Genomic DNA, 18422 nt, shown 5'->3' with positions numbered 1-18422 from the left:
CCTGGGATTTCCCTCTACCATTCTCCTGGGTTGCGTGAATCTTAGCAGGAAGTACTTAAGCACCTCAGCAGCAAGTCATCTTCCTTGAATTGTATTTCTAATTCCTGGCCTCTGTCCTAGTCCCTGCGACAGGTCATTCTTTTGATACATCCAAGACCACATAGGCCTAGGGCCTAACTTTGTTCCTGCCAGTCCCTTTGCCCAGGGAAGGCCACCTGCCTCCTAAATTCCAGTTCTAAGACAGGAACCCTCATAGCTGCTGACACACTTCCTTGATGTCAATGGGTACCTTTGATTCCTTAGTTTATTATCCCTTGGATTCCGTATTATTGGGTCATCTTTGGCACACAGAGGAAAGAGACTGTGAAGTCATATGGACCTGGAGTCATATCTCACCTGTTCCTCATGCTAGCTGCATAGCCTGAGCAAGTTGTCTTATTTTCTACATCAGAAAAGACCAAGGATCAAAATACTACTCTCATTAAGATATATATATATATATATATATATATATATATGTATGTGTGTGTGTGTGTGTGTGTGTGTGTGTGTGTGTGCGTGTGTGCTTTGAGTTGTTTCAGTTGTGTCCAACTCTTTGCGACCCTATTGGACTGTACCCCTCCAGGCTCCTCTGTCCATGGTATTCTCCAGGCAAGAATACTGGAGTGGGTTGCCATCATATCTTAATGTATATTTATACACACACACACATATATGATAATGTACACCAAGAATCTAGGATAGTTTCTGCACATATATATTGGGTTGGCTAAAAAGTTAGTTTGGCTGTAAGTGAATGTAAAAGACGCATTTTTCATTTTCACCAAGAATTTTATTGAACAACCTATTCACTAACAGAATGAGCCTTTTTCAGCCAACCTGATGGTTCTAGATTCCCTTCTCTACCACCTTGTCTCTAGGCCTACCGCCAACAGCCTTCTTTGCGCCGCCATCTGGTTTTAATGTTTCCGGTGGCTACACCGGTCCTTTGTGCATCTTCACCTGGATCTCTCTGGGATCACCTGCCTCTGCCTCTCCCATCCTTTGATACTTCCCTTTGGCTCACTCAAGAAGCGAAGTCTAGTATCAAATAGAGAACATTTCTAGTCTTCCCAATGCTGCTACAAATAAGTAGGTCAAATCCATACTTAGTCTCACATACCATCTTTTTTTGGCAGAGACTATTTTCTAGCTCAAAAGACATGGTAAGAGATGAAAATTAAATAGATGTTGAGAATTTTGCTTTCTCATCTGTCAGTACTACGCCATCCGCCTCTACCATTATTCCTACACCTTCCTTGTTCTCTTCCCTACTCTAAATATAGATCCAAGAGTCCTTTTACTTGTCCCACATTTATTTTGGCAAGGCCCAGCTCATCCTGGGCTTTGATCTTCCTCACACCTTTTATACAAATCTGTGCTGCAATTTTGTGTTTGTTTTTGACTGAATGTTCTTTTCAGCAAGTTCTTTGAAAATCTTGGCTTAAAGGGTCTGGCTGTGTACTACATGATTAACTCTTGGTTCACTATTTTTTAATCATGTAAATTATAAGTTTCTTAAAAGCAGGAACAATTTATACATTTCTTTCATTTTCTTCATGGCATCTAATATACTGCCTTACATGAAACAGGCCTCAGTAAAATCTTATTAACCCAACTTATTTTTGTTTCTATATGCTAAAGTAATTCTTTTTAGTGTTTTTGTTAAAATCATCTTTCAAGCAATTTTTTTGTCAAATGTATGAGACTATAAGCTTCTTTCCCATAACTGGCCCTGAATATTAAGGCTGACTATACACGAATTACTATTTTTAATTACTTAAGCAAAAGATAGCTGGAAATTCTAAACCCTATCTCTAATACTATAGTATTTGATAGTTTCTGTGCAATTAGAAAACAAAACTAAAACTTCAAAGCACTTATTTTTAAAAATTGGAGGATAATTGCTTTACAATGATGTGTTAGTTTCTGCTGTACAACTACGTGAGTACGTAGAAGTATACATATATCCCTCCCTCTTAAGCCTTCCTCCCACTCCCCCTTTTTGTTTTAATGTTAATTTCTTAATTAGGACTTATAAAATAATAAATCTGTGATGCAATACAATTAAGAGGCAGGACTCACAATTTAATTAAATCTACAGATGTAATAGGTTGTAAATTACGTTGTAAGTTATTCTTGTAAATTTTCCATAGGTAAAAGGTTTATAAGTCATGAGGAATTCAAAGTTGATGAACAATATCCAAACATTACATATAATGTCACAATTTTCAGGTCCCAAAAAGTATTACTTGTCATTTGGGTTCAATTTGAAAGAGATTCTTTGTGTTTTACAAACATTTGTTTACTGATCATTAGGAGTGACTGCTGATTGCCATCAATCAGGAACAAGGAGAACTCACCCCTGAAATAAGAATGCAAACAAAATTTATTAAAAAATTGTCCATAATTTTCTCTTTTTATTTGGCTGTGCTGTGTGGCATGAGGGATCTTAGTTCCCCAACCAGGGATCAAACCCGTGCCCTCTGCATTGGGACTGTGCAATCTCAACCACTGGACCACCAGGAAAGTCCCAATAACTTGTCTACAATTTTTATTATCAGTTCAGTTCAGTTCAGTCGTTCAGTCCTGTCCGACTCTTTGTGACCCGGTGAATTGCAGCACGCCAGGCCTCCCTGTCCATCACCAACTCCCGGAGTTCACTCAAACTCATGTCCATAGAGTCAGTGATGCCATCCAGCCATCTCATCCTCTGTCGTCCCCTTCTCCTCCTGCCCCCAATCCCTCCCAGCATCAGAGTCTTTTCCAATGAGTCAACTCTTCACATGAGGTGGCCAAAGTACTGGAGTTTATTATAGTGTTTAGCAAATTTTTCTTAAATCTACAGTACGGTCCCCTTTAACGATAGATACCCCAGACTCATTACTAGTAAATACTACCTTGATTATTTGGTTTGCTTCTTATAACCTGAAACCCATAAACCAATGTATAAATCCCACCTCTTCTAGAGGTGGGAATATAACTTCTTTATACTGCTTGGAAAGTAAATGTTTTACTATTTCATAAACAGAGATGGTGAGGGAAATATAATTTTTCAATATTTTTCTGTCCTTTCAGACTAAACATTCCCTGATTAACCCCATCAGATTAGATGTCCTTCCTATGTGTGGCCAGAGCTCTTTGTGTTTGTCTTCTATGGTGTGTTACGTTACAATTTTATATTTACTTGTTTATCCCATTCATGGTGAGAACACATTGAGCACAGGTGATGTGTCTTTTGTTCTTGTGTTCTTAGTAACTACCAGCTGTATGGAGCAGACACTCAATAACGAATTAACGTATGAAGAGGTAGATGGATGAATAAATACTTTTAATTTTTGCCAACCCCTCAGGCTAATGACAGGTACATATGCATACAGACATGGACATGCAAAATTTTCCAGACTAAATCATTATTAATAAGATGTGGCTTACCCCCACCAGGTGTATCTTTTCCAACTGCATTGAAGTACGCCAGAACTCAGAATGGAAAACCATGATCTAATGCCCTACATAGGTCTTTTAGTAAGTGGACTGGTATTTGAAACACTGGGACTATGTCGGTAACATACCCAAGAGTTTTTTGATAGATCGAAACAATGGCAAATCCAAAGCATTGTGATTATGGGCTAATTCTAAGCTCTAGGAACCTGAAAGAAGAGTTTTAAATTTACAGAAAAATTGAGTGATAGAAGTTGCCAAGTTTCCCCTGTTATTAACATCCTCCACTTATCCAATACATTTGCTATTATTAACAAACTGACATTGATGCATTATAATTGACTAAAGCTCATGGTTTACCCATATTTCCTTAGTTTTAATCTAACATCCTTTTTCTTTTCCAGAATTCCATGTAGAATACTATATTACACTTGCTTTTATTTTTTAATTTTTTGGTGGAAAGGAAAGTTTGACTTATTTTGGATGCCGGCATTTGGGGGCGGGGAGAGAGGGAGGGCAGGCTCCTGTCCAAAGGTTGACTCCCCACACTGACAATCAGTGGGCAAGAGAGTTCTAGACTGAGGGAGGGGGCTACATACAGAAATAGGACATTCAGCTGTGATGGTCATCTTGAATTTGGTCATGTGGTGGCGTGATCAGCATCATCCGGATCATTTTAAGAACAGTTAAACTTCAGTCCAGGGTGGGTTTGTTCCCATTTCTTTGAGACCAGGTCTCAGAACTGTGGCAGCTTCTGTCATGGCTATAGTCTGGTCATCAAGTAGTTAATTTCTCTAGCTGGTGAGGATTTCAGTGTCTATAAGACAGTTCACAGGCTACAGCTTAGAATATTATCTATAGCCCTTGTAAAGGAACTAAAGTTCCTTAACTATGCCTAATGGCTAAACTCTTATTATTTAGTCTTTTTGGACTGTTTCCCTTTGTTCCTGTATTTTCTTGCTTCTCTGATTAAACTTATTCTTTTTCTTTAATGGAATAGAGTTGCTTTATACTACTGTATTAGTTTCTGCTATCCAGTAAAGTGAATCAGCTATACTTAAACATATAGTCCCCTCTTTTTTGGATTTCCTTCCCACTTAGGTCACCACGGAGCATGGAGTTCCCTGTGTTATACTATAGGTTCTCATTAGTTCTCATCTCATCATTAGTTCTCAATAGTTCTCATCTATTTTATCTTTAGTATCAGTAGTGTATATATGTCAATCCCAATCTTCCAATTCATCCCGTCCCCCTTGGTAGGATACTGCATGACATTTAATTGTCATGTTTCCTTAGGCTCTTCTTAACTGTGACATATTCTAGGTTTTTCTTGTTTTTCATGACCTTGACAGTTTTAGGGAGTACTGGTCAGGTACATTGTAGAATGCCCCTCTAATGGAGTTTGTCTGATTTTTTCCTCACGGTTAGATTGGGGCACATTTGGAGCTTTTTTGTAAGGAGATATAGTCCAAAACAGTGGTTATCAACAGTTTGTTGCATCTTCGTTGTCCACATGTGGGACACACGCCCACGAGTAACATTATCTCTCATTACACAAGGGATGGAGTGGTGGGAGCACTAGGAGCATTTAGGAAACTTTTTTGTAAAAGATGCCCCTCCCTATTCCTGTTTAGAAGGGTCAAATTTTCCCTCTTATTTCATAACCCTTTGGTTTGTAAAGCTTAAACAAAAAAATAGTCCCATAGCACTTTGATCTCTGAAAGACAGGTGTAACTCTAGAAAGTATTATCCACTGCAAAAATATCATTTAACTTTTGAAAAGACTCAGGAAAGGTTATTTTTTTTAATTTATGAAGACTTATAACATACAGATAAATTGAAAGACTAGTACCATGAACGTTCATACACGTCGTTACCTAGATTGAACAGTTGTTAATATTTTTGGATTTGCTTCATTCATCTCCACCTTGCTTTTCCTTTTTTTTGCTGAACCTTTCAAAGCAAGTGCTGACATCATAACGCTTTACTGTTAAAGCCTTAGCTTTGTTGCTGTTGTTCAGTCGCTAAGTCGTGTCCGACTCTCTCCGACTCTGTGGACTGTAGCACGCCAGGTTTCCCAGTCCTTCACCATCTCCTGGTGAAGATGCTGGGAAGGATTGAAGGCAAAAGGAGAAGCGGGCAGCAGAGGATGAGATGGCTGGATAGCTTCACCCACTCAGTGCACATGAGCAAATAAGGGTGTTCTTCTATAAAACCACAATATTGTTTGCACCAAAGAAAATGAATGTTTATTTAATGTTATCTACAGGTTGTATTAAGATATCCCCAAATACCCACAATTACCTTATCTAGATTTTTTTTCAATCAGGGTTAAAGTTCATAAATTACAGTTCTTTTCTTCTTTTTATTGAACTACAGTTGATTTACAATGTTGTATACTTTCAGGGCAGAGAAGGCAATGGCACCCCACTCCAGTGCTCTTGCCTGGAAAATCCCATAGATGGAAAAGCCTGGTGGGCTGCAGTCCATGGGGTCACTAAGAGTGGACACAACTGAGCGACTTCACATTCACTTTTCATTTTCATGCATTGGAGAAGGAAATGGCAACCCACTCCAGTATTCTTTCCTGGAGAATCCTAGGGACGGGGGAGCCTGGTGGGCTGCCGTCTACGAGGTCGCACAGAGTTGGACACGGCTGAAGCAACTTAGCAGCAGCAGCAGCATACTTTCAAGGGTACAGCAAAGTGATTCGTTTTTTTCTTCAAGTATGGATAGCTTGTTTTGGAAACAAGCTCCTTCTTTTTCTGAATCTCTAAGAGGAAAATTAAATATCCTCTAGGGAAAAAAATGTATAGGCACTGACTGAAGGCCTGAGGAGCACACCAGTAATATCCAAATTAAATTTTTTGTATAGAAAGGAACATGGAAGAATCAGAAGTCGGAGAAGGTGGGTTTTGAGGAAAAGGAAGGAGAGGGAATACTGAGGAAGCGACTAGCAGACATGGTCATTGAGATAGACCAGTTTCGGTAGGAGAGGGAAGCAAAGTTGTCAGGTTGGAGCAAACATTTCTTTTCAGAGAAATGAGGGTTTACAGATAAGTGAAGTATTAAAAAAATCCACAAATAACTTACACTTGATATCAAACTTTAGATGTATGGTAGTTACTAAAGTGAAAGTCGTTCAGTTGTGTCCAACTCTTTGTGACCCCATGGATTATACAGTTCATGGTATTCTCCAGGCCAAAGTACTGGAGTGGGTAGCCTTTCCCTTCTCCAGGGGATCTTCCACAACCCACGGATTGAACCCAGATCTCCCGCATTGAGGGCAGATTCTTTACCAGCTGAGCCATAAAGGAAGCTGAAGAATACTGGAATGGGTAGCCTATCCCTTCTCCAGTGGATTTTCTCGACCCAGGAATCAAACCAGGGTCTCCTGCATTGCAGGTGGATTATCTACCAACGGAGCTATCAGGAAAGCCCATGGGAGTTACTAGAGGACCCGCAAAGGAGAAAGGCTGAGGGAGTCCCATGTCATTGCCAATCAATGCTGGCATGGAGCTGGGTGTCTCACCTCAAGATATTTTCTTTCTGAAATTCTCTTCCCCCTTGTTTTTGGGATAATACTTTCCTAATCTTCCCTCCTAAATTTCTAGCTGCTCTTCGGTCCTACTATTATTAATAAACAAATAATTATAGTTAATTATTGTTGTTTAGTCACTAAGTCGTGTCTGAGTCTTTGTGACCCTGTGGATTATAGCCCATCAGGCTCCTCTGTTCATGGGATTCTTTAGGCAAGAATGCTGGAGTGGGTTGCCATTTCCTTCTCCAGGGGATCTTTCTGACCCAGGGATCGAACCTGAGTCTCCAGCCTTGGCAGGCAGATTCTTTACTACTGAGCCACACTCATAACTAACAGCTATATAGGTTAGTATGCACCGGGAATTGTGACCTGCATTTTGTTATCTCATTTAATGCACTGAACTGTGTGAAGTAGATATTCTTATCACGCCTTAAAATAAGAAAACTAAAACCCAATAGCTAGTTGCTACAGAGATAGGAGACTGTGGAATTCAAGCACATGCTCTTAATTATTAGGCATGGAGCTTGTCACTAAAATTTCAGCATCATTCAGAGTTCCAGCCTTCATCCCTTTCAAGGTTCCATCTTTGTGTTTAAATTTCTCTAACCTTTCCTTACAGATCTATATGCCTTATAGTATTTATACTCTCTATATTTATATTCTTGCTGATTGTTTTGATGTGCTTTTGAAACTAGCTGCATTTCCAACTGGAGACTCAACTAAGTAGACCAGGTGAAATCACACAGAAGTGATGCTGACTTCTTCACTGGATCCTCTCGGGTGCGGGCGTCTGATTCGTCCCATTGCTGACAAGGTGGTGCTTGTCAGACTTCTCCACTGTCTCCACTTTAAGTCTCTTTGTAGATGGTAAGAGTTTTGTGAGTAGATACTTTGAAAGTATGTAAATATTCCAATCATTTTCAAACTTTCAATTTATGCTGATTTACATGTGTATGGTTTCCTATGCTATTCAACAGGTTTTAACACATTTTTTTTTTTGGTCCCAGATTTGGGACACAAATTGCCCTGTGTCCTTTTGACATGTCCCATAATTCTTGAACATATCCTTATTTTCTGGGACTACTAGGGACTCCAGTCTCTTGTTTTACTTCTCTCCTCCCGTCCTGGAATCAGCCATCTGGCCAAGAAGAAAAATGAAGTGGAGAACAGTATTTAGAAACCAAGATCTGGGCTAGATGCCCTCATCATTTTGTTGTGTCCCAGACTTTCTTGGTGGACAGAGTATGCATGGACTTATATACCTATATTTATTTCTATAAATAGAAATAGATTGATACCTCCATTACCAGTTCACTACTACAAGTTTCATTTTAGTTTTCTTTCCATATTTCTAACTCTCTTTCTCAACAGTGAGAAATTACCTCCCATTTTCCTTAATATATTTACTTATTAATCCTCTTGTACATAATCATCACTATCTCTAATCATCACTGCTGCTTCCTCCTCTGCTTGGCTACCCTCTCACTCCACCCATGCTGACACCCCAAGGCCAGGTGGTTCCTCTAGCACCAAGAACATCCCCATACCAAGCCACGTCCCTGCCTGAATGCCCTTCTCATCACGACTCCAGCATGACAGCTTCCACTGCCTCCCGCTTCTATGACAACACACATCCTCCACAGTGTACTTTTAAAAATACATTGTCTCTTCTGCTTGTGATAAAGTCTCTTACTCTAAGTAAGATATTATTATCCATAATTTTTCTTCGAAGAGATCTTCAAAATCTAATTCAAGAGAAACAGAGTAACCTACTCAGAGTCACACAGCTTCAACAAAACAGGATTTGAATGTAAGGCTCTTCACTACCCCAATCCAGGATAACTTTTCTTTTTTCACTAGCAGAAACAAGTTTCAGACTCATTCACTCTGTGGTCAACTCTGACTTCCAGGTGTTTCTTTTCATGCAAAATATGAGACAAGCAATGGTGTGGTAGAAAAGGGACTGGAATCAAGAAACTTAAAAACTTTAGTTCAAGCCCAGATCTGAGACTTTAAGCAAGTTAATTGCTTTCCTCAATTATAAAAAGGTTAGACTAGGTATCAGTGATTCTCTGCCTTGGGCTGAGTGAGATGGCAGCTACAGGTTTTTTTAAAAATTTTTTTTAATCAATGATAGATATGCCTTCGAAATGTAGCTGTGAACATCTGTTCCCATAATTCCTATATACATACATATATATAATTTTACTGAAGTATAGTTAAAATGGGCTTCCCTGGTGGTTCAGAGGGTAAAGCGTCTGCCTGTAATGCCGGAGACCCAGGTTTGATCCCTGGGTTAGGAAGATCCGCTGGAGAAGGAAATGGCAACCCACTCCAGTACTCTTGCCTGGAAAATCCCATGGATGGAGAAGCCTGATAGGCTACAGTCCATGGTATCGCAAAGAGTCGGACACGATAGTTAAATTACAATATTCCATAATTCTTAACATCCCTTCCAACTCGCCTAATTATGATACCAAGGCAATCCATTTCTATTGGATGTTAGCTGTTTTTATTATCAATCTAATCTTTCATTCAAAAATATTTATTAGTGGCCTATTATCTGCCAAGTCTCGTATTACCGTTTTTCTAATAGTCCCTTTGCGACGTGTCACTGTCACTTAGAACTTTATTCCTGTTTTCCAAACTTGGAACTCATCTAAGTATTCGCATCTAAGTCGTGTTGTTTATAAGCACGTCAGCTTCCTCTCCGGTCCTCTCTCCACCCACCACATTTCAAGACTGGTTCCTCTGGGCTCCCAGATATTAGATGAATTCCTCTTGGGAACAACCTCCTTCACCTACCAGTGGCTCCATCAACACTACATTCCTGGCTGGTCGGTGGGAATTCGGGTGGGACGTTTTTGGAAGTTTGAATGACTCCCCAGCACACTCCTGCCCCTCGGCAGGACTTAAGCAGACCATTGTGCTGTTAACCCTCGGCTCGGACCCGCGGTTAATTGATTTAAGATACTCCCGACGTCTGGAGGTGGCCCCGGAGGGGCTTTAATTTCCTCGGGTCCAGGGTCTATGGCACAGACATAGCGCGCCGCTTTCCACTGCGCAGGAACTTCCCTGGCCTCCGCGGTCACTCAGAAATGCCGGAGCCGGCCGTTCGCACGCACCCGCCGCCCTCCTCCCGGGGCCGCGCGCCCCGCGCCGCCGCGCGTGTCCTCAGGGAGCCTCTGCTTCCCTCCGCCTCCCCCGCCCCGCGTGCCCTTCAGCGAGTCTCCCTCCGCCCGGCCGACGCGAGCGGAGCGGGCACGCGCGCCGGGCGGCAGAACGACGTGCGCGACACGCGCGGCCCCGCGCGGAGCGCCGGAAGGAGCCGGGCTCGGTCGCGGCGTGCGCGCGCCGCCGCCCGCCGCCCGCCGCCCGCCCCCTCCGGGCCCGGCTGCGGCCTCGCGCGCGCGCGCACTGAGACGCCGCCGCCGCCGCCGCCGCCGCGGCTGCTGCTCCGGCTGCTGCAGGAGGCGGCGCTGGCTGGCGGCTGCGCTCGCTCCAGTCTGCAAGCGGAGCAGCGAGCGAGCGTGTGTGTGTGTGTGTGTGTTTTAAAGATGGCCGGAGCGGCGGCGGCGGTGGCCGCGGGAGCAGCAGCTGGAGCCGCCGCGGCAGCCGTGTCGGTGGCGGCTCCGGGCCGGGCCTCGGCAGCCCCGCCGCCCCCGCCGGTGTACTGTGTGTGCCGGCAGCCGTACGACGTGAACCGCTTCATGATCGAGTGCGATATCTGCAAGGACTGGTTCCACGGCAGGTAAATAAACCCCCTCCAGCCCCGCCGCCGCCGCCGCCGCCGCCGGCCACCGGCCAACCGCCGCCGTCGCCGCGCCGGCCGCTCGCGCCGCCGGCCGCCCGGCCGCCGCACCGCACCGAGCGCCGAGGGGCCCGGGTGCCGAGCCCCCCGGCCCGGGCAGCGGGGCGCGCGGGGCCCCGGGCTCGCCGGGCGCCCGGCGGGCTTAGATGGGGCTGGTGGGATCGCCCGGCCGGCCGAAGAGTCGCCACAACAAACGGGAACAAAGGGGACCGGCTGAGAAGTTGGCAGGGGGGGTACCGGGGCGAGGGGACGCGGCCGGGGCAGGCGCCAGCGGAGGCGGCGGGCGGAGCGCCGGCCCGGCCCGGCCCGCCGCGCCCGCAGCCCGGCCGACGCCCCGCCCGGCCGGGACTCCCGGCCCGGAGTCGCCACCCGGCCGGCCGCCCTGCCCGACCGGCCGCCGCTCTTTCCTTCCGGGCGGCGAGCGGCCGGCCCCGGCCCGGGGGTCTCCAGAAATTGCCCTCCTAGCCTCCGCCGCCCGCCCGCCCTCGGGTCGCGGTCGCGCCCCCTTCCCCGGGCTTTTTATCAAACTTCCTCGGCCGTGGGGCGCTGGGACGGGGGCTTCGGCAGCGCCGGCCCGGCGGGGCTCCAGCGGAGTAAACAGAGCAACAGATGAGGAGGCACTTGCGGGGACTCGAGAGAGATGCCAGTCGGAAGTTCGGGTCGGGGGTCCCGGGCGGAACGGCGGGGCGGCTCGGGTCTCGGCCCCCAGCCGCCGGAGCGGCTCAGCCCGTCCCGGCGGGGGTGGAGCGGATGGAGTGGGCAGCGGGGCCCGAAGGGACAGCCTCGCACCCCCAACCCCCCGCGGCCGCCCCCGCGCCGCGGCTCAAACTTTGTTACAAAGAGTGAAATGTCCCCAATCGCCCGAGGGGACGGCGACCGGGGGCCGGCGACCGAGGGGCCAGCGCCCGGGGGGCCTGGGGCGGGCGAACTTTGCCCGGCCGGTGGGGACTTCGGGGCGGGTGGCGGGGGCGGCGAACGTCGCCCTCTGCCTCGGCCGCCGCCTGTGTCTCAGGTTTGACGTTTGTGAGAGCTCGGGCCGCCCCCGCCGCCGAGCCGCCGACTCGTGTGTTTTGTAATCAAAGTGTGAGGCTAATAAAGGGCGGCGCCACAGCCTCTTGACTCCGGCGTGGGAGGGATTCGCAGGCATTTAAACAAAGAAACTAGTTGAGGTTGGGCTCCCCAAGTCCTTATTTGGGTGTTGTGGCAAGGCCTGCGGTCACTTTTAGGTGAAGCAGGTTTCCCGAGCCCCGTTTCGGGGTGTTTCTGGGCGAGAGTACGCTCGCGGGTAATAGCAGATATGGTGACTGTGATTGTAGGAAGTGTCCTTTGATTGACAGCAGGACATTTAAATACAGCCTCCACTACCCCCCCTCCCCAATTTTGCAGAAACACTACACGACCAGGCCAGATGTCTTAGTCTCCCTCTACTGGCCCTGGGAGAGAAAACCAGTTCACTTACAGCGTTCCTGTCAGTGTTGAGCGCTAGGTACGGTTAGTTTTACTTAATTTTCAAGTACAGCTAGTTTTACTTGATCCGTTTTCAGGTTGCCTAATTCTGACAGCAACAATAGAAGGAGAGTAAAACCAACAAATTGTCAAGGTAAAAGTAAGACAGGGTCCTCGCTTTGTATAGCAGATCCTCTTTTCACAGTCTGGTATATGCTGGGAGTGTTATTACAGCGTGCCGCTTGTAGTTAAAAACAAATTCTCTAAAGTTCTTTTTCGTTACTTGGAACCGATGCTTTTCCTATATTTTGGTTGTACGTAAAACTGAAATAGGAAGATACAAGTCTTGCCAGTTCTCTCTCTATATCCTCTTTTCCCATCGTACGCAACCAGAATAGAGATGATCCAGAAATCCAGGTTCCGTGCAGAATAAATCCCGAATCCCTGGTGATTATGCAAATACTTATTTTTTCAAAGAACTGTTTTAGCTGCATAAGAAATTTATCCTGTTGTACAATGTAGAGGCTTGATAGGTTAATAAATTTTAGACTGGAATTTTATTTATCTTAAGTAACACTATAACCGTGAAAAGCTGCAGGTAGTTTATGAGGACTCTTGTTAATACATTTAAGTGTTAAATTTGTAAACAGAAAAGGTTGAAGGGAAAACAGAGGGCGTGTATGAAGGAGGGAGAGCAAGGGTGTGGGCTGCTTTGTCACACGAATTTGTGTGACTTTGTATTTGTGGAGATGACTTTGAAAAATGTTTTTTTTGAACCCAGGGCTTTTTTGACCAGCAATCCTTGAGAACTTAATGTGATTCAGATGTCAAAAGTTAGAAAATTTAGTGATACATAATGCCCTACAGTGCAAAAGCAGTATCTCATTAACAAGTTTAACTCAATGAAATATTGGTAATTTGGGGTCCATATGTTTTTCTTGTAATCAATATTTACTCTGTTTATTGTACCACAAGTGAATGGTTTATTGAACACAGCAAAATGTTCTTATGTATTATTAAACAGATGTCATTTGCTTGTGTGAGAATTGGCCCCTAAAATACCATGGTGTATCTTTAATCCTGGAGAAGGAAATGGCAACCCACTCCAGTAGTCTTGCCTGGAGAATCCCATGGACAGAGGAACCTCGTGGGCTACAGTCCATGGGGTTGCAAGAGTGGAACACGACTGAGCAGCTAAGCTTCAGATCAGATCAGTCGCTCAGTCGTGTCCGACTCTTTGCAACCCCATGAATGGCAGCACTCAAGGCCTCCCTGTCCATCACCAACCCCCGGAGTTCACTGAGACTCACGTCCATCGACTCATTGATGCCATCCAGCCATCTCATCCTCTGTCGTCCCCTTCTCCTCCTGCCCCCAATCCCTCCCAGCATCAGAGTCTTTTCCAATGAGTCAACTCTTCGCATGAGGTGGCCAAAGTACTGGAGTTTCAGCTTTAGCATCATTCCTTCCAAAGAAATCCCAGGACTGATCTCCTTCAGAATGGACTGGTTGGATCTCCTTGCAGTCCAAGGGACTCTCAAGAGTCTTCTCCAACACCGCAGTTCAAAAGCATCAATTCTTCGGTGCTCAGCCTTTTTCACAGTCCAACTCCTATCTTTAATCCCCATGTTCAACTTTCCTTTGGTTTCTAGGGATGGTCCGTCTGCAGAAGAGAAAGAAAGCATAGGAGAATGGATACAGAGGATTTTCTCTACTTGGAAAACTTCTTGATACTTTTATTTTTTCAAGTAGAAAAAATTTTTTTAATCTCAAGGAGTCAGTGAATTTTGGTATAAATTTGGGTTTACTCTGTCTGGAGTTCCTGGCATCTGGAAATCCAAAAAAGGTTTTGCCCTAAATTATCCTGACTGGGAAGACCTTCCTTGAGGCTTTTTAGTCAGGCATGAGGTCAGATTGAACCAGCTTCCTCCAGGTTTGGGGCTTTTGAACTTTGATTGCATCCTTAGTGTTTAGGAATTCCTGTTCCTCAAGTCTACCTAAGCATTTTCCGTAAGTAAGAGGGAAAAAGAATATGGGTCCAGGGAGGAAAAGAATATGGGTCCAGGGTACAACCAATAATTGATACCCTGGGGGTGGTGAGCTGAGGAATTAACAGGACTTTCCTGGGCAGGTTCCTTCCAACCTGGAGATGGAGTTCTTTCTCTGAGTCCTTAGTGGAAGTAAGACAATGGAGAACTTTCTTGACAATGCCCTTCCCCCTAATCTCTAGGCTAGATGTCTTTCCATAGTGCTTTAATATCGTCCTATGCAGAATTGAGGAAATGGCAACCCACTCCAGTACTCTTGCCTGGAAAATCCCATGGATGGAGGAACCTGGTAGGCTACAGTCCATGGGGTCGCTAAGAGTTGGACACGACTGAATGACTTCACTTTTCGCTTATGCAGAATTGCATCATTGCCCTAATTCAGTTGTCTTATAATGTCTTTTCTCTCCCCGTTATAATGTAAATACCTTTATTTACTAGTCTTGTTAGTCACATATTCATTTTAACGTTTAAGGTATAGGTATGTACTTTAAAAAATAAAACTTGAAAAAAAAAAACTGGGAATTTCTATTATGCATTCTACTGTTTCCTATCATTTATCGATGTTTACTTTTTCCTATATCTTTAATGTTCTTGAAAAACATTTTCAGTGGCTGCGCAGAGGTTAATTTCATGGAAGTACAGTGCATTTCAAAATCATCCCCTCTTGTTAGTTTTTTACTTTGTTTACGACTCTTGTATTTCTTAATGATGGATGGTTGACAGTCTTCTAAACAAACCAATTGTGAACATTTCTAATCATTTCCTTAGAATAAGTCAAATGAGTTAACATGTAAAACACTTAGAAGACGATCTGGACCATGTAAATATTCAATAAGAAATTTCCTTGAAGTAGCATGATTAGTCACAGGGCATAGATATTTTTAGGCTTCTTGTGCCTATTTTGCCAGATTGTCTTCCAGAAAGGTTATTTCAGTTTATACTCTTACTCCCTGCCCACTTTTCCTGGATTCTCACTAAGGTATTATTATTATTAACCATTACCACCCCCTCCCGCAAAAAATCCTCAAACAGAAATGTTGCATTCTGCAGATAATGTAATATTTCCACCAAATGACATACCTATGAACCCAGAAAACCATTCATGGCAGTGCTGCTCCTATTATCCCCAAATGGGAACAGCTTAAATATCATCAATACTTGATTGTATAAATTGTGGCATACTCATAAAATTGAATGCTACTTAGCCTTAAAGAAGGATTGTACTCCTGATGTGTGCAATGATGGGTGGATCCCATGGATATAAAGTTGAACAAAGGAAGACAGGTTTGATTCTACTTCTGTGAAGTTTAAGTGCAGGCATAATTGGGTGATAGAAGTCAGACTGGTACTTACCTCTCCAGGCGTGTTTCCTGAGAGGAGGCGGAAGGGAGCTTCGGAGGTGCAGGAACTGTTCTGTATCTTGGTCATGGGTGTATACAGGTGGAAAAGTTCACAGATCTGCATGCATGTTGGAGATTTTTTAAAACTTAATTACACTTCAAATATTAAAATGAAAAGTATAAAAAAATAAAAAATTTGCCACTTTGCATCTAATTCTCACTGTAACCTTGCTGGATAAGTGTTGTTATTATCTCCATTTTACAGATGAGGAGTCTGAGGGTTGAGAGGTCAGTAACTTCCCCAGGGTTGCAGAGCTAGAATGTCATAGAGTGAGGTCTGAACTCTGCCTCTGTCCTGGGGTGGCGGGTGTGCTGGGGTGGTGGTGTAGGTAAACAGATGTGACATGGTTCCATAGAAATATATCTGTAAACATCTTCCTTATTTTTCTTTATTACAATTATTTTCTGGGGCATACATAGCCAACACATAGTATTTTGTGATTTTATTTCATCTCTTGTTCCTGACACAGGGGATTGCCTCTTGGGTTTTATCAAGTATGCTGTTGGCTTTGGCCCAATTTGCAGTATGCCTGGCGCTGTTCTTGGTGCTAGAAATATAGTGGTGAGTAAAGCAAAGTCCTTGGTGTCCTGTAACATATTCTATGGAAATGGCAACCTGCTCCAATATTCTAGCCTGGGAAATCCCATGAACAGAGGAACCTGGTGGGCTACCGTCTGTGGGGGTGCAGAGAATCAGATACAACGGGGCACACATGCACAGGGGTGGTGGGGAGGTGGGACAGATGAATAAATACACAGGACAAAAGAGTGTTTAGTGCTGTGAAGAAAAATTGAGTTAGAAAAAGGACTGGGAGTAGTATAAGTCTGCATTCATATGGTGTGATTATGGAAGGCTTTGAGAAAGACATTGGAATGCTGAAAAATGTTGGATTTCACTCGGAGCAAATAGTCAAATATTTTGAGTGGAGGAATACACCATTTGCCTTAACCTTTAAAAGATTCACTGTGGCTGCTACATGGAGAAAAGACTGGAGAGAGGGGAGGTAAAGGGGACAGGCAGACGAGTAAGAAAGCCATCGTGATAGTCCAGGTGAGAGATGATTTAGGATGTTTGAGTGGGTTTTGGTAATTTACACAGGTCATATATTAATTTTTATTCCTGAAGTTTGAATGAATGAAGAGCCTGGTTTGTGGGGATAGAAGTATGTTACCAAGAATAATGCTGTTGGATAGGAAGGAGTTTCCCAGCTACTCACTGTGGAGTCCTGGGAACTTACTCAAACACTTGAACTGAATGCATCACCAGCGCTAGGCGCTGTTCTAACTGCGTTAGCTTTGTTAACTAACTCATCTAATTCTCACTGTAACCTTGCTGGATAAGTGTTGTCGTTATCTCCATTTTACAGATAAGGAGTCTGAGGGTTGAGAGGTCAGTAACTTACCCATGGTTGCAGAGCTAGGAGGTCATAGAGCTAGGTCTGAACTCTGCCTCTGTCCTGGGGTGGCGGGTGTGCTGGGGTGGTGGCACAGGTAAACAGATGTGACATGATTCCATAGAAATATATCTGTAAACATCTTCCTTATTTTTCTTTATTGCAATTAATTTCTGTGGCATAAATAGGTTTAAAATAATCGTAACTGCCTTGGGAATAAAACAGTTACTTGAAAATTTTTATAATTAATTCTGTTTCATCCTTCTTATAATGGACTTCTTATTGGAGTGTATTTTGATTTTTCTTAATGTCAAGGTTGGAAATTTTAAAATTGGTTTTATATACATTTCTGCTTAATGATCAAGTCTTTTAGTATTAAAAACATACTACGTGAACATGTATCATCTCCCTGTAAGAGACAAAAAGTCTATTTATTGAATTTCTCTACATTTTTTTTTGTTTTGACAGTTTATTGTAGAAGAAAATATGAAGAAAATATATGAGTATTTTCTTCATATGTTTCACTTACAATAGTAATTATGCATACACGCTCAGTGTTGCTTTTTGAACGAAAATATGTTGTGAAATGGAGTCATACAATGCTTAGTGACACTAACATATAGTTCTTCCATCAAGCTTTAAACAATTTTAAACCGTTAGTTTGGGGGCAGATTTCTGCTTGGTTTGCTCTCATATCTCGTGTTCTTAGGCATGAAATTGAGTTTACTGATCACCAAGGGGAAGAGTGCCTTTATATTTGATGATCTGATGTGGTGGAGCTCAAGAATAAGAATAGAACAGGTGTAAGGGAATTTGATTATAAAGCGAGCTTTGGCTGGTTTGAGCAGTTGAAACACCACAATAATTTGCACAGCTTTTGAGCAGTAGGTCAGTTCTGATGTTGCAGTTGCTACCAAGTGTGTCTAATTCTTTTTGGAAGTTATGTTTTATTGTTGTAGTGATTGCTTACTTACTTTTATATTAATACTAATTACAGTGTGAGTTAGTGGTAACTTCTCTGCTTTTTGTATGTATTTGTGTGAGCCCTGGTTCCTTGTATTGGAGAATGGTTGGTAGAAACCAAGGTCTGGCACTTGGTGGACTCATTACTTCCAGGCCTTCTCAGTGGACAGAGCTAGGAAATACTCCAGTCACACACATGCCCACACATATTTGTGTTTGCATCTGTCTATCTGTATTAAGACTCTAAAATTTTATACCTTTGATTCTCATTGAACATCACAGAGTTCATTTTAACCTTCCCCTTTCCTTACTTATAACTTTGTTGACTAACAGAGATGC

At 43.7% G+C, this 18422-nt stretch overlaps 1 protein-coding gene and 1 pseudogene across 2 annotated transcripts in view; both read left to right on the top strand.

The window, feature by feature from the left end:
* Positions 1-10473: 10473 nt before the first annotated feature.
* Positions 10474-18422, top strand: part of KDM7A (lysine demethylase 7A) — a 72727-nt gene continuing 64778 nt past the window's right edge. The window contains exon 1 of one of the 2 annotated variants that reach the window (XM_070788238.1): positions 10474-10772. In XM_070788238.1, coding sequence (XP_070644339.1) covers positions 10579-10772 — 194 coding nt within the window. In that variant the 5' untranslated portion in view covers positions 10474-10578. Of the gene's footprint in view, positions 10773-10888; positions 16289-18422 lie in introns of those variants that run through there. The other variant, XM_070788239.1, reaches the window with a different exon arrangement.
* LOC139182770 (large ribosomal subunit protein uL16-like) overlaps positions 16299-18422 on the top strand; it is a 30043-nt pseudogene continuing 27919 nt past the window's right edge.

The sequence above is a fragment of the Bos indicus genome, chromosome 4 (assembly GCF_029378745.1).
Source record: "Bos indicus isolate NIAB-ARS_2022 breed Sahiwal x Tharparkar chromosome 4, NIAB-ARS_B.indTharparkar_mat_pri_1.0, whole genome shotgun sequence".
In the NCBI taxonomy this organism is placed as follows: Eukaryota; Metazoa; Chordata; class Mammalia; order Artiodactyla; family Bovidae; genus Bos; species Bos indicus.
The sequence above is the reverse complement of the archived record's forward strand: the minus strand, read 5'-3'. Positions and strand labels throughout refer to the sequence as shown.